The sequence below is a fragment of the Drosophila mojavensis genome, unplaced genomic scaffold, assembly GCF_018153725.1.
Source record: "Drosophila mojavensis isolate 15081-1352.22 unplaced genomic scaffold, ASM1815372v1 contig_136, whole genome shotgun sequence".
In the NCBI taxonomy this organism is placed as follows: Eukaryota; Metazoa; Arthropoda; class Insecta; order Diptera; family Drosophilidae; genus Drosophila; species Drosophila mojavensis.
Window position 1 is genome coordinate 19,345,877 of NW_025318667.1, and position 27,483 is coordinate 19,373,359.

At 40.1% G+C, this 27,483-nt stretch overlaps 1 protein-coding gene across 1 annotated transcript; it reads right to left on the bottom strand.

The window, feature by feature from the left end:
* Positions 1 to 12,305: 12,305 nt before the first annotated feature.
* LOC6584250 lies at positions 12,306 to 13,408 on the bottom strand. Its single transcript, XM_002009870.4, has 2 exons — positions 13,298 to 13,408; positions 12,306 to 13,228 (listed from the first exon to the last, which is right to left on the bottom strand). The coding sequence occupies exons 1-2, from the start codon at positions 13,305 to 13,307 to the stop codon at positions 12,492 to 12,494; spliced, it is 747 nt and encodes a 248-aa protein (XP_002009906.2). The 5' UTR covers positions 13,308 to 13,408; the 3' UTR covers positions 12,306 to 12,491.
* Positions 13,409 to 27,483: the final 14,075 nt, after the last annotated feature.

Below are 27,483 nucleotides of genomic sequence, written 5' to 3' on the forward strand. Positions count from 1 at the left end.
TGGTTCATTGAAGTCATAAACTCATATCACCGCTTGGATTTTGCTGTAGTATAAATCTTTAAAAATATCGGAAAAATACCAACAGAAAAGTCATTTTTGCCTCATTCAAGTCATAAACTTAAACCAAAGCTTTGCTTTTATTTATTTATTTTTATTTTTTAGTATACTTATTTTTAAAATATTTTTAATTATTAAGAATACTGAAAATACCATAATAGTAGCAAAAATAATTTTTTGCCTGGCTTTTGTCAGACACTCCAGTCATAAGCTGAAATCAAAGCTTAATTTTCTTCTTCTTTTCTTTAAGGGGTTTTTTTGCTGTTATTGCTGCTGTTGTTGTTGTTGTACCAAATGTCAGCGCTGCAACTGGATGAACACTTCGTCGGATCAGCGTCCCCAGCTGGCAAATCAATGCGCCTCACGCACAATCAGTGCGACAGTCGGGCAGACGCGATGCGATGCGACCAAGTGGTCCAACGCTCAACTCGCTGGATGGACAGCCCGCAGCATTCAATCAGAGCTATTCAATGGCAGCGCAAAAATGAGAATAACCCAAACAAATCACAGTTGCTGCCCGCCGGCTGTCCCGGCTGTCCCGTTCCAGCTAAAGCTGGCAACTTGTCTGTGCTGCCAAAACTTTGTTTTCGCTCACTCTCCTCACTCCCCTCTCGCCACTCTAAATCTTTTTTTTTTCATCTCTTTTTTTTTTTTGCAACACTTTTTGCAATGCAATACATAAACATGGTTACAATTTATGCGCCCCGTCCGGCAGTTGTGCAACCGCATTCCCATGCCAAGGAGCTGTAGCTCCTGCACACCAGCCTGGGCCGGCCCCTCCATACCTACCCATCGTGTTGAGCAACAACTGTTGCCCTAGAAAGGCGCGGAGTGCCAAACTAACTTCAAACTCGCAATATAAACACATAAATCCTGGCCACTGATACACACAGATTCCGTTAGACAAGAGTTGGACGAACTGAGCGTGGGCTGGGCGTGGCTGTGGTTGTGGAGGTCGTAGGTTGGAAAACGCCAGCAGCAACTTTTGCGTAGCGACAACAGCAAAAAAAAAAAAAAAAAAAAAAAAAAAAAAATAACTTGCCAGCAACAACAGCAACGGCAGTTGCATTCAAAAAATATTATTGGGGCGTTTTTGTGGGCGTGTTGGCATCGGTTAGCTCGGGCAATGTGGAAATCTGGCAAATGGAGAAGCGCTCGCAGCAACAGCAACGACAACACCTTTCCCCCAGTTTAGGCTGCCTCTTAAATGATGAAGCGCTTAGTTTTTTATGCATGGAACTTGTCGATGGCAAAAGTTGAATTATTGCGAATCCAACGGGGCAGTAGCTTGGCTCATGCATTATGAATGCGTTGGACGCTGACGAGCAGCAGCAGCAGCAGCAGCAGTAGAAGAGATTAGCGGGGTGTTGGGACAGACAACATGATGTTGGACTTAGATGGCTTAAGGTCGCCACACACACATATACATATGCATATATATATATATATAAACATATAGACTATATATATTTATATGGCATTTGGAGTGGTGCAGCCGGTGGCAGCCACAAGTTGCACTCACTAGTATGCCACAAATTTGGTGCAAAGGGCCCTTAAAGCCTGGCTAGCAGCTGTGCGAGCGAGCGAGTGGAGGAACGTAAAGCACAAACTTGTTGAAGTGCTCGATGAAATATTTCAGCAGCACACAATTTGCCGAAGACAGTATTCTGTCGATTTATATATATATTTGTATACATATATTTATATACATATGTTTCTTATATACATATATATGTATATATATATATATGTATCTATACATATCACTGGAAGAAATATAGAGTTATATATATTAGTTATAGTTATATATACTTAGCTTTTCAATACTTCAAGCACAAAGTCATCTCTAAGAAAATATACTCCAATATATATTTAACCATTTGTCTTTTATATTCTGGCTAGTCCCATTTGTAGAGACTTACCATGGGATCATAGTATAGTATATCTTACATTTTATACTACTATTTAAATTTACTACTCTCTTCGCACTGCCATTTTGAAAAATCATTTTACATTTTATATTACTAAGTTTTAAACCAAAAAAATATATATGTATATCTAAATATATATAGTTAGTTTTAAATTTTTCTCAAAATATTGTATTAAATAATACAATTTATTCTACTATTTTAGTAAACTCATTTTTTCGCACTACCTTTTTTATAAAACACAAAATTTTGTTAACTCAGTTTTTAACCAAAACACATCTATTATACAAAATATGAATACTTTAATATTATTTTCCAATTGCTGTCTCAAAAATTAATTTTACATTACTATTTGAATTAACTACCCTCTTCGCACAACTATTCTTATGAAACACTAAAAGTCGCTTACTAAGTTCTTAAAAAAAAAAAACTTATTTAATATAAAAATATAAATATATTAAATTATATTAAAATAGATATTAATATTATTGGTTTTAAACTGTTCTCAACATATTGTATTAAATACTAAATTTTTGCACTATTATTTTCATGAACATATTTCATGAGCTGCATATAAAATTTAAGGCATTTATTTAATTGATTGCATTTCACTCTCTGCCAGGCAAATCTCAAATCTAACCGAAATATTTGGCACCCAATTTTTGGTATTCCATAATTTTAAACTTTCCAAGTTTCATTTTGGGGGCCAAATTCAACTTTTATTCATATAACTGTTAACGCCCACAGCCATTCTAGTATTTATAAACGAGTATTAAGCGGATTCGTATGCATAAAAAAAAAAAAAAAAAAAAAAAAAAAACAGCAAATAAATAAAATCGAAATAAATAGAAAAAGTTTTATGAATAGATTTTTTATAAACAAGAAATTCCATTTTGTTATATAACAAAAACTGAATCTCTGCAAAGCTTTAGCTTTAACGAATTGAAGCATTATTAATCGGTAATAGCTCCAACACTTAGTTGATAGTAAATTGATAAAGAGATATTCTATTATACATATATTTAGAGTAGGGCTAAGGCAACGTATGCTTGACTTGACTTATGGCTGGCAAATGAAGCAAGGTCAATAATAAAATACTTTGAACAAAAATTTCTAAAAATATTGAATGGCTCTTTGCATATAAGATACTCACTTAACATATTACAAGAGTATTTCTAATCTTTAAAATGTTACAAAAATATTTGTGCCGCTTTGAAAGCCATTGATTTTTTGTTAGCACAACTTTAATATGCGCATAGCTAATGGCCAGGCGAAAAAGCCAAAAGCTAAAAGCAACAGCAAAACTAAGAAATAAAAGGAACAAAATAAAATATATATAAATTTGAATATATAGCATTGCACTTTTCGCGTTGGCGCTGGCGCTGCAAGGCCCTAAATCAATGTTGGTATTGTGCGGAACGGTGCGGTACGGGCATGGGCATGGGCATGGGCATGGGCATGGGCATGGACAGGTTTGGCAGCGCGGTGTGAAAAGGCAATGCTTGTGGCAACACCCGGGGGCATGGCGTCAATTTGGTAACCAAATCGAACATTTCACAATGCCAACCGAAAATGTAATTGACGCACGTTGCTTAGGTACGGAATCGTAGCTGCAGTTGGAATTGGAGTTGGAGTTGGAGTTGCAATTGGAGCTGGAGTTGGTGGGGTCATCACCTCTGTCCAGTGGGCGGCAGCACCCATGCTACTATCATCATTTTAATGTTGATTGTCGGCTTGTCAGGGCTTGCGGATAGGCGATAAGCGCTTCATTTTGCGGCTTGGTCGCCAAAGCAACCCGAAATTAGATTGAGTAAGCGCTGCCTGCGCGCGTCGTGCAATTGGCGGTGCCACAGCCACTGCAACTGCAACTGCAACTGCAACTGCTGCAAATTGAAATAGCTGCGATACAAGCGCTAATTTGATGACGCCACGGCCTCCCGTGCAGGTCAACGCCAACAGCACCGTCTCCTCACGAATGGCCACCTGAGCAGCTGGCGCCGCCACAGGAACCAACCCTAACCGATTGATAATGCACATGTGCATAAATAAACATCTATATAAAGCCAACCCCTCGGTAACAAGCCGAATTAAATGGTTCAGCGCCTTCGGGCAGGACAACGCACGGCCTCTGGCTGCCAAAGTGCAGCGACTGGAACGAATGCAGTTGCTCCTTAATGAAGTGCACAAAATTCAAATTTATGAGCCTATTCCTTTTAAATGCTGACTCGTTTCATTTATAAATGTTGAAATATAGCTATAGGTATGTAAATTTCTTGGATATGAAAGCAGCAAGGGGCAGCTTTCTTTCTCTAATATAGCATTACATAAATATAAAAACAAAGTCCAACTGCCTTGAGTTTGTCTTTAGTAGACCTTTACTCGAGCATTGAATGAGCCTAGAAAGAGCGAGTCTAGGCAGAATGTATTTAAGTAGAACGACTAGGGAGAGTGGGTATGGGGAGAATGACCCTAGGGAGAGTCAGCATACATATATGTATATATATATATTTTCATATTCATAGATTAGCGTACCGCTACCTTTTTGGCAACTTAATCTAAACATTATTTCTAATCTAAGATACTTATGTATGTCTTATTAATGAACAGATATTTTTTAGATTTATAAGATGCATAGGTGTTCAGGTCAAGACCCAATCCAGCAGATCTTGAGGGAGATGGCGTTTGAGTCTCCTGCTTATACCAGTACGGCGCTTGAGTGAATGCAGAACGTAAGCGCCTGGCCTAGAGCTAGCATAAGCAGAGCAAACCTAGGGAGAGCGACATACAAAATGTACCTGGTTTTAACTCGTCAACTTTAAATGCTGCCTATACAAATCCTATTAAAGTGCCGTATTACTTCTAATAACGTACTACTAAAACATTCAAATGATATAGCATAAGGTACTTATATAAATATGCCTCATACATTGCAAGCTCTATTCAACAACTGCCTCTCTGTGTGATTCTCATGCATTTGAGACTGCGCTTGAAGATCTTCTAGAATATTTATATCACAAACTAAATGTTTTTAACACAATAGAAGCCCGATAAATGACACTAGACTTTGCATTTTAGATATTTATTTGAAAAAATAACTATGTTTCTAGTATTTATTTCTGCTCCGAAAAATGAGCACGACAGTTTTTCAACACAGTTATTGCTGTCAACTGATTTTTGACATGTGATTTTCACTTGTCACTTGCATTGAAAAGTTTTCGCAGCTTTGTCATAAATAATTCGTTTCGCTATGAATTGGGCTTTGTTCCTGTGCATTTTCCTGCGCCAAGCAATGCAAACCAAGTGAGTTAATGAATATGCTAATAAAATCAGCTGTCTCATCAATGCTCCACGCCTTGACAGACCCTGTGGGGCCCACGGCGAGGCGCACTGCATGCGCTGCCAATACCAGCGGGTGGTGCGCAAGAAACGTGGACGACAGTCACCCGATCTCTGCGAGCAGACGGGCGTCTACAGCTACGACTATGAAGAGGATGACTAGAGGAGAAGACTCAACGCTGATAGAGACTCGCGGAGCGGAAAGTTACTCTCGATAATGACTGATAAATAAAACTTGAGCTGAGTGAATTCGCAGCCGAATGGATTCTCTGCTTTGGTATCGGGGGGCCGCTTTGGGACGTCTGCACTTGCCGTTTTGTAGAAATCGCTTAGAAATTGTCACTTTTAGGTAGTCTGGCAAATGTGTCTAATTGACTGTCGCTCTTCGAGGTGCGACGCGGTCTGGCTGGCGTTTGGGCCTTTGTTTGGTTGAATTTGAAAGTGGCCGCAAATAGAAGACAAAGTCATGGCCATCACAATTACGCTCCGGTTCGGACCGGTCCGGGAAAGTGCTACTAATTAGCCATGACCAATCACAAGTCTCGCACACCGGCAAGACGCTGGTCGGGGGGGGGCCAGAAATCATTTACAAAAGCCAGCGCACAAATGTGTCGCTGTGCGACGAAAATATGATGTTAAATAAATAATAAGCTGTCCATAATAGATGATATAGGCGTAGAGCTAGTTGCCTTTCGTTTTGGCCCATTCGCATTGCATAAGTCCGCCCAGACGGCGACGAAATGTAGGTGAGACAACTAGCAAAAGAAAACCAGCGTCCCACGTTTCGCGCCAAGCGTGTTGCTAGCCGCTCTACCGAGACACGCTAGTTCTCACTTTTATCTTCTTTCAGAATGTTATAACGCTTCAATTGATACTATAACAAATAATCGACGCTCTTGCTTTCTTTTTCTTGTGCCCTTTTCCTATGTCTCGCTGAGGCTATCTCTATCTTTCCTTTCTATCTCCTTCTAAATTTATTTTCTTTTCTCTCTTTCTCTCTATCCGTCTATGTCTTTCTATATCTTTGAATTCTTCTCTCTGTCTCCATTTTGCCCCCTTAGCTCTCGTATTCCCTTACACCTCTCGCCCTCTCTCTCTCTCTCTCGCTCTCTCGCCCTCTCTCTCTCTCTCTCTTACTGCCTGGCTTCCCCCACATCCCTTTTCGCTCTATTTGCTCTCTCACTGTCCCTTGTCGTTACCTCACTCACTCTCTCTCACCTAGCTCTTTTTCTCCTATCTCTCTCTTCTCACTTTCCTTGGGTCTCCTCTGTTCTTTTTCGTCCTTTCTTTAGTCGGAGAGAGATGTAAAGATTTTTTTACACTATCTTTCTCTTTCTCTCTCTCTTTCGGTTTTTATTTTCTGATCATAGTTTTTCGATACCTCTCTCTTTGTTTCTTAATTTATCACAATTTCCGTAAGCGTCCTTTATCCGCCTGTCTAGCATTCTCTTTTTTTTTGTCAATCTTTGCTCGCTGTCTCTCCTCACCACGCCATTTCGCTCTACTCTCTTCTTCTCTTCTTCTCCACTTTCCCTCTCTCATTCTCCTCCCACTCCACACACTACTCCCCTCCCTCACTCACTCTTATTTCATTTTCAAATAGCTTTGAAAAGGGTTTATGCAAAAAAATGCTTTCCCTAGCGTGTTGCTCTCGTGCGCTTATTTTTGGACTGGAATAAATTCAACTTTAAGTCCATTAAGCCGCAGTCAATCAGCAAGGACAATATTTTTGCCTTTTCGCCATTTGGTGAAAAATTAAAACTGGCCACAGACAACAACAACAGCTCGCGGAAGTGAAATCATTTACATATTCCTTTCGTTCTTTTTTAATGTTTCTTGTTTTTGTGTTTTTTTTTTTCCTGTTTACAAAAATTTGTTGTCCTTAATTTCCATTTATTCTGGTCATTTTTATTTATTTTTTTTTTTGCTTTACCACTTTGGCACTGCCAAAATAAACTATCCATGAATTTATGTATAGGAGTGAAAACGCAACATGGGAATGCAGGCCCATACCCCGGGCACGCCCCCGAACAGGAATGCCCGAAGTTTGGGGCAGACACGGAAAAAAAGAGAAGTAGGAGCAAACAATGAAAATGCTCGCAATGAAATGCATTGAAAATTGAAAATCAATGAACTGTTATAATAACTTGCTGCAGCGTCAGGAGGAACCCTTGCATATCTATCTGCAGCTCCAGCCACGTAGACGCGGATATCCAGCATATGTGCATATGAGCTCGCATGGCTACATATGTATGTATGTAGAATGTATATACATATGTACATATTGGTAGGTACGTACAGACCCTTAAATGCATATGCACTGTGCAGGCCCACTGAGAGAGAGAGAGAGAGAGAGAGAGGGAGATAAAGAGAGAGAGAATGCACAGGCTATGGCGGCTTACCAAGCTACACTGTGACAAATTATCCAGTAAAAAATCTAGATAGAAGGAATAAATCAGCTATATATATATATATATATATATATATATATATATATATATAGAAATATCGATTCATCTGAAATTAATGTATTACTCTATATGCATTACTCTATAGAGAGATTTATCGGCATATCAATATCTATTTATCAACAGGAAAACTTGCTTAGTCAGCGCTATAAATTTGCTATCATTCATAGATATGTATATCAACATATATATTTGGAATATATCGATTTTCATAAATATATCGATTCGCAAAGATCGAAAGGATTTCAGATCTTCGTAGAATTATCCATATCTCTAGCATAGATATATCAAGAAAAATATATAAGATATATAATACGGAGATTTTCATAAATATATCGATATGCTATAATCAAAAAATTTTTTTTTAAATTTTATTAATTTTAATTTTAATTTCAATTGTATTACCTATGGTAACTCCATTCCATTTCAGAGAAATAGCCATGAAGTATATAACAGAATATAGATGTTATGTATAACTTATGGTAGATTCTTTCCATTTAAGGAAATATCAATGCAGTATTTTGCCGAATATAGCTTTACGTAGCACCTATGATAGCTCCCTTCCCTTTTAAAGAAATATCAATTTAGTATATTACTAATATAATAGTACCGAATATAGATCTTACGTATCGCCTATGATGGCTCCCTTCCATTTTAAAGGGATATCAATTAAGTATATTAGTAATATAAAAGTAACGAATATAGATCTTACGTATCACCTATGATAGCTCCCTTCCATTTTAAAGGGATATCAATTAAGTATATTAGTAATATAATAGTAACGAATATAGATCTTACGTATCACCTATGATAGCTCCCTTCCAATTCAAAGAAATATACATTTAGTATATTAGTAATATAATATTACCGAATATAGATCTTAGGTATAGCTCCTTTCCATTTCAAAGAATTATCAATTAAGTACATTAACGTATACAGATTTTAAGTATCACCTATGGTAACTCCCCTCCGACTCTGCTGCAGTGCATAATTCTTTGGCTGCTGCTGCTGCTGCTGTGGCTTCTCGGACTGCCTCTCGCTGTGGCTGTGCGAATGCAGAGATGGTAAACGGTTGGAATGTGCCATTGCAATGGGACAAGTGGAATGGGTCGTCAGCTGTACCACCAGCCACCTGCCACCCAGTGGCAACTCGTGCGTGCAACGCTCTTCATTAAACATATGTATATGCACTGGCTTACGAGCAGTTGCCGCAGCGAACGCACCCCCCGATCCTCGCCAGCGCCCTGGCCAGCCGAGCTGCTCCAATCGCATTGTGAATGGGATGCAACGATTAAAAATTAAATGTTGTCGTATTAACAAACAAGCTGCACCCGCTGCCAGTTGGCAGTGGCATCTTCGACCACAGATGTGTTGCACTGAAAGAGACGTTCGATGGCGAAGGGCTGCACTTCACTGGCTTCACTGACTTTCCGCATGGCAGTATGCCGAGCTGAAAATCCTTTTGTGCATGTAAAATGCATGGAGGGCTGGCGTGGCGGACGCGCGACGTGTGAAATTTATGCACATATGTTGAATGCATTTAAGGCAACGAGCGGACAGAGGGAGTGAGTGAGGAGGAGAGGGAGCGGCATGTGGAGTGCAATGGACAACGAACTGGATGCAGTCCGTAGTCCATAGACTGCCAGACTGCCAACATTAAGACTCTCGGCTAGGTGATCAAAATTCATGGAAAATCAAGCAAAGCGCGCATATATTTCGGCAACGGCAGCGGAAAAACGGAATAAAAACAAGTAAGAAAGCTCTAGTCGAGACTGCTCGACTACGAGATCCCCTGAACCCTTGGAGCAATAGATATTTCAATACTTTTTCGCGACTTTCAGCTTACACAAGAAACACGCACACACACACACACACACGCACGTACGCACACACAGGTAAACATACACACACACACGCATAAAGACACACATACACACACACACGCATACAGACACAAACGCATACACACACACACATACACACACACATACACATACAAGCAACCACGCATAAACACGCATCGGCTGCAGTGTGCGCTTACTATGAGAACTTAATTGTTTAATAACTTTTTTTTATGGACGTACGATCTTCATGAAACTTTTAGATTATGATTATAACATGAATATGCATGTAATTGCCAAAGCACAAGTCTCTAGTATTTGAAATACGCTTTTTACAAAAGTGAGGGTGAGGGGGTGAATTTAGAGGTGGGGGTAAATTTTAACAAAAACCGAAATTGTATAAATTGCATATAAGCATACATTAAAAATTTGGAGACTCTAGCAATAAAGGTGTAGAAGATATAATTTTATAACTGGGTTTCGATAAGGTTTTTTATCGATAAAAAAAGATCGGGATGAGTTATCGATTTTTAATGATAAACTTGATATGCGCGCTGTAATTACGGACATTTAAAAAAAAATTTGAAGTGTCTAGCTCTTATATCTTCTGAAATCGACGCGTTCATACATACGGACAGACGGACAGACGGACAGACGGACAGACAGACGGACAGGGCCAAATCAACTCAGCTCGTCACCCTGATCAAGAATATATATACTTTGTGGGGTCTGCCACGCCTCCTTCTCCCTGTTACATACATTTCAACAAAACCATTATACCCTGATTTCCCATTGAAAATGGGTTCAGGGTATAAAAATATGAAAATGAAATTGTTGGAAAATTGCAATGGCAATGGCAGTGGCAATGGCAATGGCAATGACTGTGTGCAACTGAACAGAGCAGCCCGAGAGTGCCACGAAGCCAAGGCACAAGTTGCAGCAGGACGTTCAGGCGAGTTAAATGAGTTGGAAATGCATTTGGCTTGCATGACACTTGGCATGGGCAAAGCTAATGGCCAAGAGCATAGCTGCTGCTGCTCATATTGATGATGCTGGGGCTGCTGCTGCTGCTGCTGCTGCTGCTGCTTCCCTCTTGCTGTTGCTGGCAGTCATTAAGGCCAAAAAATATGCTGGCCCCGTCCTTCGCTGATGAATTGCCGCCACTCACCCGAGCGTCTCAAGTTTTTCCAATCAATTAACAATCGGAATTCTTTCTTTATTTATTTTTATTTTTATATTGTCAAATTGCCATGACCCAAAGGGCCGCCAATACGATCCTCCAGTTGCATCATTAAAGCTTTAAAAAAAAGTATATATAAGTACATGGAAGACCTAACGAAAATATTGCACAACTTCAGGTTTTTTTCTTCGGCCAGCACAAATAAATAAAGTGTAAAGTCACTTCGTTGGGCCGCCAAATAAGTAAATAAACAGCGCATCACTGAAAATAAAGCTAAACTATAATAGCGCATAATTGCTGAGATACTTAGGCTATTGATGCGAGTCTTCAGCCATAAAGGAGCTTGTTAGCATGGTCGTATATATAGCATAGCTGGGTACCATGGCATGGCATGTCGCTCTATTTAAGCCAACTTGTCGATTTGTCACTTTCACTCGACAAGCATTTCATTAGCCTAATTTTTATACCCTAAACCCATTGAAAATGGGAAATCAGGGTATAATGGTTTTGTGAAAAAGTATGTAACCGGCAGAAGGAGGCGTGGCAGACCCCACAAAGTATATATATTCTTGATCAGCGCGACGAGCTCGAGTCGATATAGCCCTGTCCGTCTGTCCGTCCGTCCGTCCGTCCGTCCGTATGAGTGCGTCGATCTCAGAAGTTATAAGAGCTAGAGAGCTGAAATTTGGCACGCATACTCGTGTGTACCATACGCAGTACGAGTTTGCTAGACCTGGAGTCTTCAAATTTACGTTGTATATAAAGTTAATGGATACAAAGATTTTGTAATTTACAGATTTTGGATACCACGGCCCCTTCGCCCCCAATTTTAAGTATTAGAGACTTGTGCTTTGGAATTTACACACATATTCACCACATGATTACGCTCTGAAAGTTTCATTAAGATCGTATGTCTACAAAAGAAATGATTCAACAAATAAATTCTCATAATATTGCCCACACTGCAGCGCAGCCCAAGCGCAGTCGCTTCTTACTGCGCAGTTAGCAGAGCGTAGGCTTATGAGTGCGTATGGATGCATGTGTATGTATGTGTGTATAAAAGAAGTGCAAAATTTTTAGAATATCAGCTTAGGGGGCTCAGGGTATCTCCTAGTCGAGCAATCTCGACTGGAGCCTTCTTACTTGTTCGCTATTCGATTGCCGATCAAAGACCAGCCGAAAGCCCTCTGCGTATCTCTTATACCTTTTCACAAAGTGAATGAGCCTATTAGGTTTTTTTTTTTTCACTGCCCGCCTTGCTGTAGGTACGTCCGTTCGTTCGTTCTGCTCATTCCGGAAGCTCCTAACTGCATAAATTCGCTTTCTTAGTGATGAACGAGTATTATGCAGCCGAATAAGCTCGACTACAATATTCTGACATGTTTTATTTTGGTGATTTGCCAAGCAAACTCAATAAATGCTTGGACTGGCGCACGCGGCGTATGCGCAATGTTGTTTTTTTTCATATAATAGCTGAAATTGACGTTAACTTTGGTTCAGTTGTGACTATTATTGTGCTTTATTTTCCATATAGTTTCATCATATTCATTTGAGTAATTAGCTATGAGTATTTGGATGTCGGAATCGAACACAAATATAGAATATAATCACCCGATTCGAAGAGACTCTAGTTCAGTTGAATTTTGTTGTATGTGAATTTTGATTTTGATGCGTACACAATTTAAACAAGTGGACGATTTTCGATCTTGAACTGGATATTTGATATTGAGTACGGCATGTCGACTAAGGCCCGAACTTGACTCTGACATTTATTGCAACAGCACATTATTTTGACGGTTGCGGGCAGGGTTGTGGCGGATGGGCATTGTTCAGCGAAATAGGCCTCCACTGCCTCCTGTTGGCTGCGGTACATGGCCTGGAGATGCTGCTTAAGCCGCTCCTCACTGCTCAAAGGAGTCGACGTCTGGTCATCCTCCGATTGGTTTTGCTCGCTCAGATCTACCTCGGATGCCTCTGTTGTGGGCTGTGTGCTGGTCACATACTCCGATGTTTCGTTTTCACCGGCTAGACGGCGGTTCTGACCGTTGGCCCCGAACGGCGGCAACGGCAGTGGAAACGGATCGTTTGTCATGCTGATTTCGGCAAAGCTCTTGGCCAGGCGATACAGTTCGCCGCTGTTGCCATTAATGAGAGCTATGGGGTCAAAGTACCAGGGTACCCTAGCCTTGGCAAATGCCGACTCCAGCAGCATATAGTTGTGCATCGAATCGTTTGCATTCGCGGGCCGATTGATGATCAGGATGCTGGCCAGTGATCCAGGTCGCAGCTTGCCCATCAGGCGACACCAGACCACACCGTTGCTGAGATCCCTGAGCTTGTGACAGCGCGGAGTGCTCACCAGTCCCTTGATCCACTGCAACAGCTGCCTCGCCTCGTTGCTCTCGTGGCCCTGCGAAACTGCAATAAAAAGTCCATTAAATCGAGCCAATCTCCAAAAACACAACTCGGCTGCCAACGGCCACTCACTGCTATGCATGTCGGGGTGATTTCTTATTCCAAATCTAATTTGTGTTAATCACTTGCAATTTTTAAGATGTTCCTATCTGGATTGCTACGTTCGAATTGGAGAGTTAGACGTAATACTCATTAACAGTTTGACACTCAACCGAAAAAAAAAACGAAAAAAAAAGGCAAAAAACAAATTTAAAAACTTCCTATTTCGCTCTCCCTTTCGACAGCTTTTCTCCCTCCGTTCGCCAATTAACACATTTATGTGGCCAGTGACCAATTGGCCAATAGGCCCAGCGCACTTAACTCGTTCACAATGGGTCAATTTGGCTTTTCACAGCCAGCTCAAAATCAAATGAATAGCATATTGTGCACGTTTCGATTGGACTGAATGTTGATTCGCAGCCGCATAACTTCCAAGTGCCCAGCACTCAGGCACTCACAATTCATTCGATTGATGTGTGAAACATTAGTTTATGACAATTGGAAATTTGATAGCTCTCAGCTCTGCATTCATCAAGTGACTAAGCAATGTTTTGCCCACAGATATAAATGAATATAGATAAAGTCTCATCAATTATGGTTTTTAATGCTTGAAATATATTAAAATTTCTGTAAACGGTTCTTTATTCATATATTCATTTAGCTCATTTTAAAGTAAATTTTTATATTGAAATGCATCTAAAATAAACGATTTAAATTTTTGAATTTTTGCTCAGCTATATATCAATTTCAGTTCATTCATTCATATATTTATTCATCTCGTATAATATTCATTAATTTATTTAGCTAATTTTAAAGTCTATTTTTATATTCAAATGAAATAAACGACTTCCAATTCTGAACGCTTCAGCTACATCTAAATTTCAGTTCATTCATTCATATATTCATCTTGTATAATATTCATTCATTCATTTAGTTCCTTTTCAAGTACATTTTTATATTCAAACGCAATATTGGAATGCTCAGAGTCTCTTATTTATAGTTCTTAATGCTTTAACTATACTTTAATTTCTTAGACTACAAGTTGTGATTCATTAAATTCATATATTTATTCACCTGATTCATTCATTCATTCATTAATTCAGCTCATTTTAAAGTAAATTTTTCTATTAAAACACACTGAAATATAATTTGACAAACAGACATCACACACACACCCACACACACACACACCCACGCCCACACACACACACTTACACCTCTGTCTATTTACTAGTTTAGTTTTATGTGTGGTACGTAGTGGCTCTTAAAAAATCTCTTGTATATTCTTTGTGCTTCCTGTGGCTAACTGCGCTGACTGTGTGCTGTGGTCAAGGCGACCCCATTCGAGACGCCCAATCTAGCTGGCATTCCCGTTGCCATGCCTATGAGCATAGCCAGCTTCAGTCCTAGTACCAGCACCAGTCCCCAGTACACCAATCCCCCAGTACACATTGCCATTTGCTGGCAGCATGCAAATGAACGTTGGCCGGATACGGCACGTGCTCTCATCGGCTTCTCTCCTTTGGGGCGGTTGCCGTCACCTTTATGCGGCCATTCCGTTTCGCCACTGGCCGAAAGAGGCCGACCGGCAGCAGCAGCAGCAGCAGCAGCAGTTAGCCAGCTCCTGCGCGCAGTTGGACATGGCGCAGTGTTTTGTTAGAGACGGCGCCATCCTGTTGCAGGATGTGGTACGGTTACCTGCGCTTTCCAGCGCACACACAAATAAAATGCAAACAATGCTTGTTTCATTTGCGTAATAAAATATTTATACAGGTATTTAGTTAGCCGGACTCCGAAAGAGAAAGCGCGAGAGAGAGAGAGAGAGAGAGAGAGAGAGAGAGGGATAGAGAAAAATAACAGCACAAAAATACCCGCGCCAAGAGAACGAAAATTAAGCAAAATGCCACGAAAAAAATGGCAAAAATACAAAAAAGGCCACCAAAATAACAAAAAACTGGAAGAAGCAAAGAAGAGAGAAAATAAACGAACCCAAGGAAATAGACAGCTGCCCGCGGATGTGGCAGCAGCATTTTTAGTCAAATGAACAACTTTAATAAAAAGCTGGCAATCCCTTTGATGCCGCTGCTGTGTGACCCATTGTTTTGGGCGAAAACAAAAAACGTCTAGACGTCATTTCTCAGCCGAGAGTCGCTCGAACAGTACCCACAACCCACACCATACGCCCCCTCGAATCCAGCTGCCACAGACTGCGCCTCGTCCTGTCGCTGCTCGCGATATGTTAGATAAATCAGTACGCGCTGCGATTTGCGCTGACTTCACAGGCCGTTGCAGTCGCAGTTATCCTCGAGAATTATGGCCATGACGTGGATATTGCTTTCATTTATCATTGCGCCAACATTAACCAACCGAGCAGCCCCCTGCCTCACCCGTAGCTGACCGCACCAACCGAATTAAGCTGCGTGTCACGACGCTCAACTCTGCTCAGCCCATCTCAAGCAACATATTCTTTCAGCTTCATGATTTCTCAATTTGATTAAAGCCTTTTTGTAGACCGATCAGATTGGAAATGGGAAACTCGGGCATCACGTGGCTGACAGGCAGAAGCAGGCGTGGCAGATCCCTTGAGATATGCTAATTCAGTAAGGCGAACTGGCCTAGCACTTTCCGTCTCTACATTCATCTGATCGTCTTCTATTCGTCTGTCCATACGCACGTCTGTTCGTCTTTCTGCTTGTTTATCCTTCCCTCTTTCCGTCTATCCGTTCGCCCATCTGTCCGATCGCTCGTCCGTTCGTCCCTCTGCTCTGTCCGTCCGTCCGCCCATCCTTCTGTCCCTTTGTCTGTCTGGCCTTCGTCTGCCCGTCCGTTTGTCCCTCCATCTGTTCATCCGTTTGCCTGTTCGTCCGTCTGTCCGTCCGTGCGTCCATCCGTTTGTCTGTTCATCCGTCTGGCTGTCTACCCCTCCCTCTATCCGACTATCCCTTCTTCTGTCCGTCTATCCATTCCTCCATTTGTCCGTTTTCTCGTCCATTTGTCTTTCCGTCCGTCCGTCTTCTCATCCGTCTGTCGTTCCGTCTTCTAATCCTTCGTCTGTTCGTCTTTCTGTCTTTCTATCTGTCCGTCCGTCTTACCGTTCGTCTGCCTTTCTGTCGTTCCATCCGTCCATCTCTCCGCCCATCTGTGGCAGCTACAAAAATATTCCTGATATCCAAGATTTTCATTCATTATTGAGTTAAGCTATTCATTTTTATTGCATACAGTTCAGTTAAATTTTCATTGGAGAATCGCACGTTTTGAGCCACTGTTTCGTTAGGCGAATACTAAAGTGTTTCGTATGCCTCGAGTGTGCTAAGTCTTTGCGCAGTGCTGTTGGCGTTTTCCTTCTGGCTGCAAATGGTTTTCCAAATTCCAGGTGCTGCTGAGCCCAAGTGGTTATCTTGGCCAGGGCTTTGCACGTTGGCTCTCTGAATAGGACGGCGGGCGGCTTTGACTGCAACGTGCTTTATCGCAGAGACGCTAATTAATCTGTGACGCCTTCAACTCCATTGTTGCGGCTGCTGCATCTTCGTGCAGGTCGAACTGATGGTATTGCCCCCTCCCCCATCGCCGCCTCCTGCTGTTACTGCTGCTGCCTTTTTGCGATGCTGTAAACATTTTTACCACGTTTTTGCGAAACGGAAATTCTTCTAATATTTTTACATAATTTTATGTGCGACTACAACAAAAGGCGGAGGCAACGACAACGACGATGACGACGACAACGACGACGACGACGTCCGCAATGACAATTAACAAAATAAACAAAATGTAGCAAAAAATGCGAGTGAGTGAGTGACTGAGTGAGTTGTAGGCTGTGGGCTATCTGCCACTTGAACGAGTGAAGGGGCCGAGTGGGGTGTAGGCTGTGTGCTGTGGGCTGTGGGCTGTGGGGTGCGGGGTGAAGGGGCGCAAGGTTCGGCGCTCGCATCAGGGGTTGACATTTGCTGGACGGGGGGTCGGGGTCTCAGCCCGACTCTTGCCGTGGCACACAAACAGCGCACTTTAATGTGCGGTCAACAGTCAGGCAAAGTCTAAATTTGAAATGTCAGCATTGTCAACGGCAATTTAGTCGCAACGCGGTGACAACACCAACAACATAACACAGCAACAACAACAACAGCAACAGCAATCAGAATGAGTAGTTTTTTTTTTTTTTTTTTTTTTTTTGTTTTTTAAGCATCGTCGTTTGAATACACTTCAATCACTAAAATGCATATGCAAATAAGTATAGGGACGACCTGACTGAGTCTAGCTTGGGAACAATGGAAGGCAGCCGAGTTTATGGCTCGAGAGATAAAAGTTTGTAATATATGTAGACTAGAGCTAACGATTAGCTGTCCGACATTGATTTAGAGCTAATTACCGTTAACTTATACGTGCATGTTATAGACGTACCATACACATAGGGATTGCATCAACAGACATGCCATAAGCATACTATATGCATACATTGTTGCATTCATGCCATATACCAACACATACACAAATTTGCTGAATGCTATATACAAATATAGTGTCTATATAGTGTTTAAGGAAAGTATACATACTGTTTAGATTTGAATACTATCTATACAAATATGTACATACATACATCACATCATAATATGCATACATCATATGAAGATAGTAACAATGTTTGGCTTATACTTATGACATATCTACATGCTAGTAAATAATACTAATAATAATAATATAATATAAGTATATACTGGGCTGTTCATATTCGACGAACCCATCTGGCAACCCTACTAGATTGCCCATGTTTGACGGGTCCATGTTTTGTTTTTTAAATCAAAGAAAAACACATTTTTTTAGATGTTGACATTAATAATAATATTTTTTTTTTTTTTTTTTTTTTTTTTTTTTGTATTTTGTTCAATTAGATTTGTTGACATAAATTTTCAATATGATATCTCTCAATTGGCAGATATAAATTTACATAGCTTTTAACTATAAACATATTAGATATGTACATATGCATATATCAATATTAGAATACTTTATATATTTATACTAGATATTACATTCATATATAATTAACTTTGAAGATCAACAAATGCCACTCTTGAAAATTTCATACATTTGAAGAAGCAGACTATGCGAGCTGAGAATAATTAGGGCAGTCTTATATAACGAGTACGATTTCTACTAGTTTTTCTGATTATACCATTAAATTAATATTTCTTGAGTTTTAGTTCACCTTCAGATGTGCATATATGCATTTTTGTTTTGATTCACCGAGGAAGTCAACAATAACACAACAATTTTTGTTGGGGTTTTATAGCTGGTATATTAGCATATTATCAATATATCTGAGTATAGATTCCTTCCCGAGCATCTACATAAGTGCATACAGACATACATACATACATACCTACACACTTGCATACATACATACTTACATGCATACATACTTACACACATACATGCAAACATGCATATTGCATATGTACATACATACATTCATGGGCAAATATCCAAAATTTCATATAGCTAACTTCTGCTACCCTCCCATCTTCTTCTCCCTTCATTAATATGAAAAGAAACCTCACAGAAAACCCATATACCCTTTCATAGCATGCTTAAGCAAACTAAAACAACCTCCCACATTTGTTCTCCATGCACATCAATTGTGTTGCAGCTGCATAGATAAAGCGAAGATACCCCATTGTGTAGAGCATCTGAAAAGCTGCAACATATTGCACAATGTTGTTGATGCTAACAGTTGCTTGTTGCTTTTTTGTTTGCCGTTTGCTGTCTACTGCTTGCCGTTTGCTGTTGTTGGCTTTGTTGTTGTTGTTTTTTGTTTTTTGGTTGACAACATTTACACTTGTACACAAATAATGCATAATACATAATAATAATTGCGAAAAGCTTTCAAATGCTTTGTTTAAATGTTTTGCTCGTCGGATTTGGGCACATGCTGAGGCCTTCACGACAGCACGAAAATGTGGCATGCGGCATGCGGCATACGACATACGGAACATGGCATGCGCCGTGCGGCATGCGTCATACGGCATGATGCATGTGGCATAAAGCATGGGCATGACTTCGCTTAATTCACACACTGTGTGTCTACACCTTTTGGCGGCAATGGGCGGCCGCCCAATTGGACCCGAGCGCCCGGTGAAGGGTCGACCCGGCAGCAACGTGTTGTGCAATCAACTGACTAAGCACTATCTCATTGCTATTATCTAATTTTAGCTTCTTTGTATTTGGCCAAGGTCTCCGGTCAGCTAATGGCCATCAAAAATCTGTTTTGCTTTATTGAAGATTCTATAAGCACTTAAGATAAAAGCAAAACTTAATGCAAACGACCTTGTGCAGATGCGCCTCATGCTCGCACTGATACTTTGCACCTGAATGGCAGATTTATTAAGCATGTGCACACCTCTGAGGTGACTAGAGACTGTTATTACTTACAAAGGTATATTGTGCCTATTATTTATCAGCAATCATGCAACGCACAGATGGGCAACATCTAGCAGAAACCCTTTCAGCACATACAAGTTGTCCATTGGGCTCCACTCAATTTGGTATTTATTGGCACTACACATGGTGGGAGGTTCCACTCAACTTCGTATTTACTCAGATCCTCAAATAGGTTCGATTCAGCTTCGATAGAATCAATTGTGGGAGCTCAACATCAGTGCACTGCGCGCTCTCGACTGAAATTGGCGATTCTTTAATGAAGTCTTACGCTCCTAGTCGTTCAAATATAAAGAGCTGTCCATATTCAAGGGACTCTATGTATATACACTGTACTTTGACAAAGACGGACACAATACGCCGTAGAGGTTCAAGGCGGTCACTTGAAACTATCATATTTAACAAGTGATGTCAATAAATCTACTTGAACCAAATAAATTTATTATTATTCAATAATCTGAAACAATTTGTGATTTTCATTGTTAAAAAAAAAAATCCATCGGTCAACCTTGTAAGGCTGCCAGATGGGCTCGTCGAATATGGACAGCCCAGCATTATTATTTTTGTAAATTTATTCATATTGGACGAGTTATTCATTCCCATAAGTTATTCCAGCTGATATTGATGGTTATTAAGCTCACAGATCATAGACCTTCTGGTTTAGGTATTGGATGTATCAAATGATATTTCGAACTGTTTACATCTAATTCCTGAACGGTCTTGATATGTCTCCACATAGAACTCTTAACAAAACCAGGAGGCTGTACTCCTTTTTTTACTTAAATTATTTCCAAATGATGCTCGCATTCTTCTTCTTTCTCTCCAGCCATTCACTATCATCGCACTCACGCCAACTGTCGACAGCCTCATAGGCATCGGAATGGGTAAGTATCGATAAATTTATATATATTGATAATTAACCACGATGCTCTTATTGGACTACTACAAATGGAAGCAGGAATTTTTTACAAATTACATACTTCTATACTTCTACATTTTACCTAAATATTTATGAAAGATTTTACCATATTTAATTTGGGAGTAGGACATGAAAACATAACAGAAATAATTTTTTTTTGCATACTTCCACTTCCTCCTTGCTCTTCATTGTATTCACAAAATTTCATTACATTTCGAAATCGGATTTCAGTTAATAATGAACTCTTGATCATCTTTAATCAATATCAAATATGTAAATATTTCACAATTTATTAAACCTACAACAAAAGCCAACAACAGAGAAAAATACAAAATAAACGAACGAAATGTAAATGAAAATTTGCATTGTGCAAATGCATTTGACGCAATTAAAATGTGTGCAAATACTTTTGACAACTGATATGCAGGGGCTCAGTGCTATAATTGCTGTTATATGAACCGCTGTATTGTAAAATTCATATTATTTGTTTTGTTTTGTTTGTTGTTGTTGTTTTTTTTTTTTTTTTTTTTTTTTTAGTCTTTGCCGCCAGCTAAATGGAAGAATAATTCCCTGCCTGCAGTGAAATGTGTAAACAAACCTTTGACATAATTAAATATGTATAAAAATACATTCGGAATTTGTATTATTATTATTCTTTTTTTTTTACTCTACGTGTGGTAAGCCTCGCTTGTTGTAATTTCTATATATTTTATAATATTTAAAATTGGGTTTCAATTTAATTATAATGAAATTCCATTTAGTTTAGGGTCAGATTTAGTCCAGCGCATACGAAATCTGACCCTAAGCTAAAATCCATTCGGCTTGAAAAATTGATCGACAGGATGGAACAGCTTCAGACATTCATACAAGTGGCAGATTATTATTAATCTATATTTTATTTTATTTTATTTTTTTTTTATTTATATTATATTTAGTTTCTGTATATATGTTATAAATATAAATAATAAAAAGTCAACGGTTTTAGAAATGGTACGCATAAATATGCGATATGTTGAATTTGAAATAAAATTCTTATGAGTAGAGAGTGGACCTACATGGGAGCAGGTAGCGGAATGAGAGTCGCTAATCAAAAGACAGTATTTGTAAGACATTTATATATACGAAATAACGGAATGGGATACTTAATGAGAGCTGAGTGTGATTGCTGAGCTGAATACATATACATGTGTCCCTGTATATGCAAGTTTATAAATGAGTTAATCGGCTTTGAGTCCGTTTTGTCTCCTACCATAGCATAGCTTATATATACATATAGCATAGTTTCACAGTCGCTCCCAGTAACGAGTTCTTTTATTTTTAAATTTCTATTCGCTTCTCTTCGTCCACTTACAATCAGAAGGACCCCTATTCATAAATAGCTTGCTCCGCAGCACTTGGAACCGCGCTCTTTGTTTCCCACTCACTCTCTCCCTCTCTGTCTCTTTCTCTCTCCCTCTCTCTCTGTCTCCTTCGCTCATAAGTACACTATCTGAAAGGCCTGAGAGTGAGAAGAGTCTCTACTCTGAAATCTCTGAAATCAGAGAAGCGTGCAGCTTAGATCTAAACTCACGCGGATTATACCTGTACAACAATTCTATATAAGCTCTCAATAACATTACTGAAATGTTGGGAAACAATTATAAAAATTTAAATTTAGAAAACTGCTCAAGGAGCCAGTTGCTTAAATCCTAAGTTACTCTAAATTTAATATTAATTGTAATTTGTAAGAAATCAAATCAAATCAAATCAAACGACAAGTTAATACATATACCAATTTGTTCGTCTTTACTAGAACAATTCAAAGTTAAGAATTCATATCTGTCTACATATACATATACAATAATATATGTACATACACTTCGCGTCATCAGGTTAGCGCCCCCCCTTACACTCATTTTCTTTTACGTTTTTCTCTTTGCCTATTGCACACAACTTCTTGGTTTTTTTTTTTATTTCATTATCATCATATGAGATGTCTCTCATACCAAAAAAAAGCGCGAGTGAAAACCCGTTATGTTTTATTTTCTATCCTTCTCTATTTTCGCAAAAAATGTGTGCACTTATTTTGCGTCATCAGATTAGCGCCCCCAAATGCAATTGTAATTATCTTGCTTATTTTGGCAATTACACTCACCAAATTTTTTATGAAGCTCAAAGTATTCAATATATTTATAGTATGGGTAAAGAAACAGTTTTATCTTTGGTTGAAAATCAAAGATTGAGGCATACTTTGAATCTAGACTATGCAACCATAAAATTGCTGAAAAATCAGGAAAAAACAGAAAACTAAGTGGCAATTTTCTTACAAATAGGGAAAACTATGGAAAAAACTATATAAGCGGTAATAATCAAGTGATTTCAGAAGGAAATAGAAGAGCATTAGTTCGAGAAGCTTCGAATTCCCACGAATCGACCACCAAGATTAGGGTTAAAATCAGTGTTAGGACGAGCTTATCAACGGTCTAAAGAGCAATTAAGAAAGTTAATTACTTAAAGAAACAGAATGTAAAAAAAAAGACACCAGTCGATATGCTGAGAAAGAAATACGCATTAATTTTGGCCGGGCGAATAGGACGTGGTCTACCCAATGGCAGCATGTTGTCTTTTCTGATGAGAAAAATTGAATTTGGAAGGAACTGATGGATATAATTATTATATCCATGACCTACTCATAGAAGAACATTATTTGGAACGGTTTCCAAGCCGCTGCGGCGGGGGGTGGTGTGGCATTTGTGTAGGTATCAATATCTTACTACAGCGCTTGTAAGCTTCAATTTTTGACATCGCGCATGAACGCATAGGACCATAATATCGTGTTTAAAACTGCTGTTCCGCATTTCTATAACCTGTCTGAAAACCGGCATTAGATTTTCCAGCATGATAATGCCCCAATTCAGACCGCCCGATCCCTGAAGTCCTGGATTCAGGGCCAAAAAATTGATCTCATGGAGTGGCCACCATACTCACTCGACCTTAATATCATTGGAAACGTCTGGGGATGGTTGGTCAGGAAAGTATATGAGTCCGGAAAGCATTATAGTACAAAGACAGAGTTAATCGAAGGTACTGAACACGCTTAATCAACCATATCCTTGAATAATATTGAACAACTTTATAATTCCATTCCTAATCGAATTTTTTAAGTAATTTCAAACAAAAAACGGCACTACGCACTACTAATATTACTTAAAAATAACAATAGCTTAAAATACAGGTGTTATTTTTGGTAATTAACTTAAATAAATTGAATTTAGCGCAGGGGGCGCTAATCTGATGACCAAATTTTTGTTACATGTTTTTTGTACATTTTACAAAAAAAAATTATTAAAAAATAATCCTTATTGTTACAGTAGCCATTCTTTTTGTATTTTAAAGAGAAATAAATGGAGTATAATGTAAAAAAATTTCAAAGATGGAGCTCTGCTGGTTTAGATTTTATTTAGCTTTGAGGTTGAGTGTAAAGGGGGGCGCTAACCTGATGACGCGCAGTGTATATGTAGCTCAGCAAATCTGCCAACATCTCTGTCATTTGTGCTTAAAGTCCACAAAGTGTTTAAGTTGCATTCGAATGTATTCATTCGCCGTATGAGCAGCTCCATTGCTATTCAAGATGTCGCGCACAGAACAGACGCCAGCACAAGATAGAGCATGAAAGTGGCACACACACTCACACACACACACTCACACACTCCTATACACACTCTACTCAAAAGGAGAGCAACAAAAGTTGCCAACGCGAATTAGTGACACATTTTCGAATTCGATATAAATGTTTTTATGGGTTACTCCAGCTAGAGCTCGCCAGGCGAGGGGGCGTGGCTGACTGTGTGCGATAGGGCGTTGGGCGTTGGGCGCTGGATCGTCTCCTTCGTCGGCAGCCTGGTAGCTACATTGATAGTAATTGCATGCAGCATGCACAATTGCAGCCGCTTGCAGCTTACTAAAAACGACACGCGTAATAAATCCATAATCCGAGGCGACAATTTGAATCATTGCGCTGTAAATGCATGGCGAATGGGCGTGTGGGCGTGTGGGTGTGTGGGCGGGCGCCACTCGCTCTACTTGTAACTACAATCCCTGCCGAGTGGAGGTCTGGAGGTCTTCGTGGGTCGAGCCAAGCGTTTGACAGGCAACGGCAGCGTTGTCGCAGCTGCAGCAGCTCCAGCAGCTCCACGCAGATCGCAGTTTGCAGTTTGCAGTTGCCAGTTGCCAGTTGCCAGCTCGTATCCAAAAGACAAGACAGTCGCAGCTGCAGTCCCAGTTGTAGACGCCGCTGTTGCCCCTTTCTTTTTGTTTTATTGCATTTCACTTTACTGGCTTTTAGTTTTCATTCTTATGCCCTGTACAGTTGGGCAGTCGGGTATGCTCTGTCGTGCGACAGCATGTTATCAGTTTGATAATCACAAAAAAATAAATTGCTCTAGTCCAGGTTAAGTGTGTAAATAGTTCCATAATAAAAAGTTGAAATGGACTTGTGACAGTCTTCGGATGTCCTCTAGTCGGGCACTGCCCATCGCTTGTTATTGTTGGTTTTGCTGCCTTGACGCCAAATTCATTTGGGCCCCTCCCTCCGAATCGGCTCCTCCTTAGCCTTGCCAGTTGCTGCTGTCAGGCATGTGAAAATTGCATTTTATGCTGCTGCTGCTCCACTACCAACGCATCCCAAACCATTCGCTGTCTGCTGCTGCTGCTGTTGCTGCTGCTTAGCAGACAGGTCCTTGTGCTGTATGTTTGCCTTTGCCTTGGCAGTTAAAATAATCATAATAAAAACAAAATCCAGCGCACGACTGCGGCGCAGACGAGACGAAGACGTAGAATAGCATTGAGCCTTAGCTGGGGAATGAGCGTGGCCAGAACAAGGGAAAGCGCATTAAAGAAACAGCAGCTAAAGCAGGAGAAGTAGCAGCAGCAGCAGAAGCAACAACAACAACAACAACAACAGAAAAGGCAGCAATAGAAGCAACAACAATGAATGTCAACATTTGCCAGTGCACTTTGGCAAGAGAACGGAAGCTGGGAATCAGGACATGGGCTTTGACTTGGACATGAACAGGAGAGACGTGAATGCCTCACGTCGGCTTAGTTATCTTGATCAGGGCAATGCAATCCATTTAATTTGCCCTTAATGAAGTTTGTAAAAGAAGCGCAATAGCAACAGCAGGAGCAGCAGCAGCAGCAAAAGAAGGAGCAGGAGTAGCAACAGCAGCAGGAGCAGGAACTTCACTAATCAGTGGACTTTTTGGGGCTCATCCAATCTGAAAGCTGACGCCGTTCGATTTATACGCCCGACCTTTTCAATTGGCAGCGGATTTTCATGTTGCGGTTGGTTGGCAGCCAAACTGGCGAGACCCGCTGCCAGGATCTGATGTTAATTTGCAAATGGCTCGGTTTGCGGCCCGATAAAATGCATATCGCATCCACACCAGCTGCACTTAAGCCAGGTCAGCCAGCAGTGACCAGTTCTAGTTATGATTGTTAGTAGCAACTAACAAAAACTAAATTGTGAAACTAAATTGCGAGAGTTAAGCTTCGCAAAAACTATATATTTTTATGATTATTCCACTATCATTTAAAGCATTTTCGAGTATTGAATACGACTTATTTTCTCTTTTTAGCCCACGATCTGCTCTAAATGACCTCAATTAAGCGTGCTAGAGTTGGCGCGACTAGGGAATACCCTGACAGACGAATAGGGCTAAATCGCCTCAGTATGAAATATATATACTTTATGAGATCTGCCACGCCCTTTTCTAGCACTTACATACGTTTTCAGAACCAATATACTCTGATTTCCCACATTCACTCTTTCTCTCTCTTTCTCTCTCTCTCTCTCTCTCTCTCTCTTTCTCTTTCTATCTATCTCTCTCTTTCTCCCTCTATCTATCTATTTTTCTTTCTATCTCTTTCCATCTATCTCTGTCTCATTCTTTCTATCTCTCTCTTTATATCTATCTCTCTCGCTGTCTTTCTCTCTCCACCTTTCTTTCTATTTCTCTCTCTCTCTCTCACCTTCTCTCTGTTTCCATCTATATCTCTCTCTGTCCCTATTTCTATCTATAATTCTCTCTCTCTTTCTATCTTTCCCTCTTTTTCTATCTATCTCTCTCGCTGTCTTTCTCTATCTATCCCTCTTTGCATCTCTCCCTCTCTGCCCCTATCTGATTGGACAGGAAATGTTTATTCCATTCCATTCTCTAGTATTATAAGGCTTTCCACTCTATTCATCTCATAGAAATTTCAAATGATTTTACATTTAATTTTGTATTTTTCACAACCTTTCAACCTTTGCATTTTGACTTAATCAATTTAAATTTAAATTGCAATTGCCACCAGAGCTGCCTCGCTGTTTCTTAGTTTATTTCTAAAAAATGTTTTTGAATGTGACACACCTATGCGACAAATGGAAGAGCTTTAAAGCCAAATGAGACAAGCGACAGACACGTTGGCCTCGCTGCTGATTGTCGCGACGTGTCAAATGGCCAAATTGCAGTTTGAACTCGGTCCAGGGCAGGCGATGGGGTCAATGGTCAATGGTCAAATGCTGAGCAGCTTTCGGAATGATGCTCACTATTCGGCCCAGAAGGTAATCACACCGACACCTGACTGACAGCCATGTCATTACGTATTTAAGAGGCTCGCCAAGGCAAGGCAAGGCAAGGCAAGCTCCTGGAATAGGGACTGTGGCAGGACTACATGAATGGCGACTCGAACAAGGACCCAATACATCCAATTTTCATACATTAACATGCTGTGTGCCTTACCCACATAATTAGCCAGTGTCCTAGACGGAGCCATAAAGTCAGCGCTGGGCCTCAAGCGGAAGCCATTTCAATATTGAATTGTCGGTTCGACGAATGCCCAATGCTCCGCT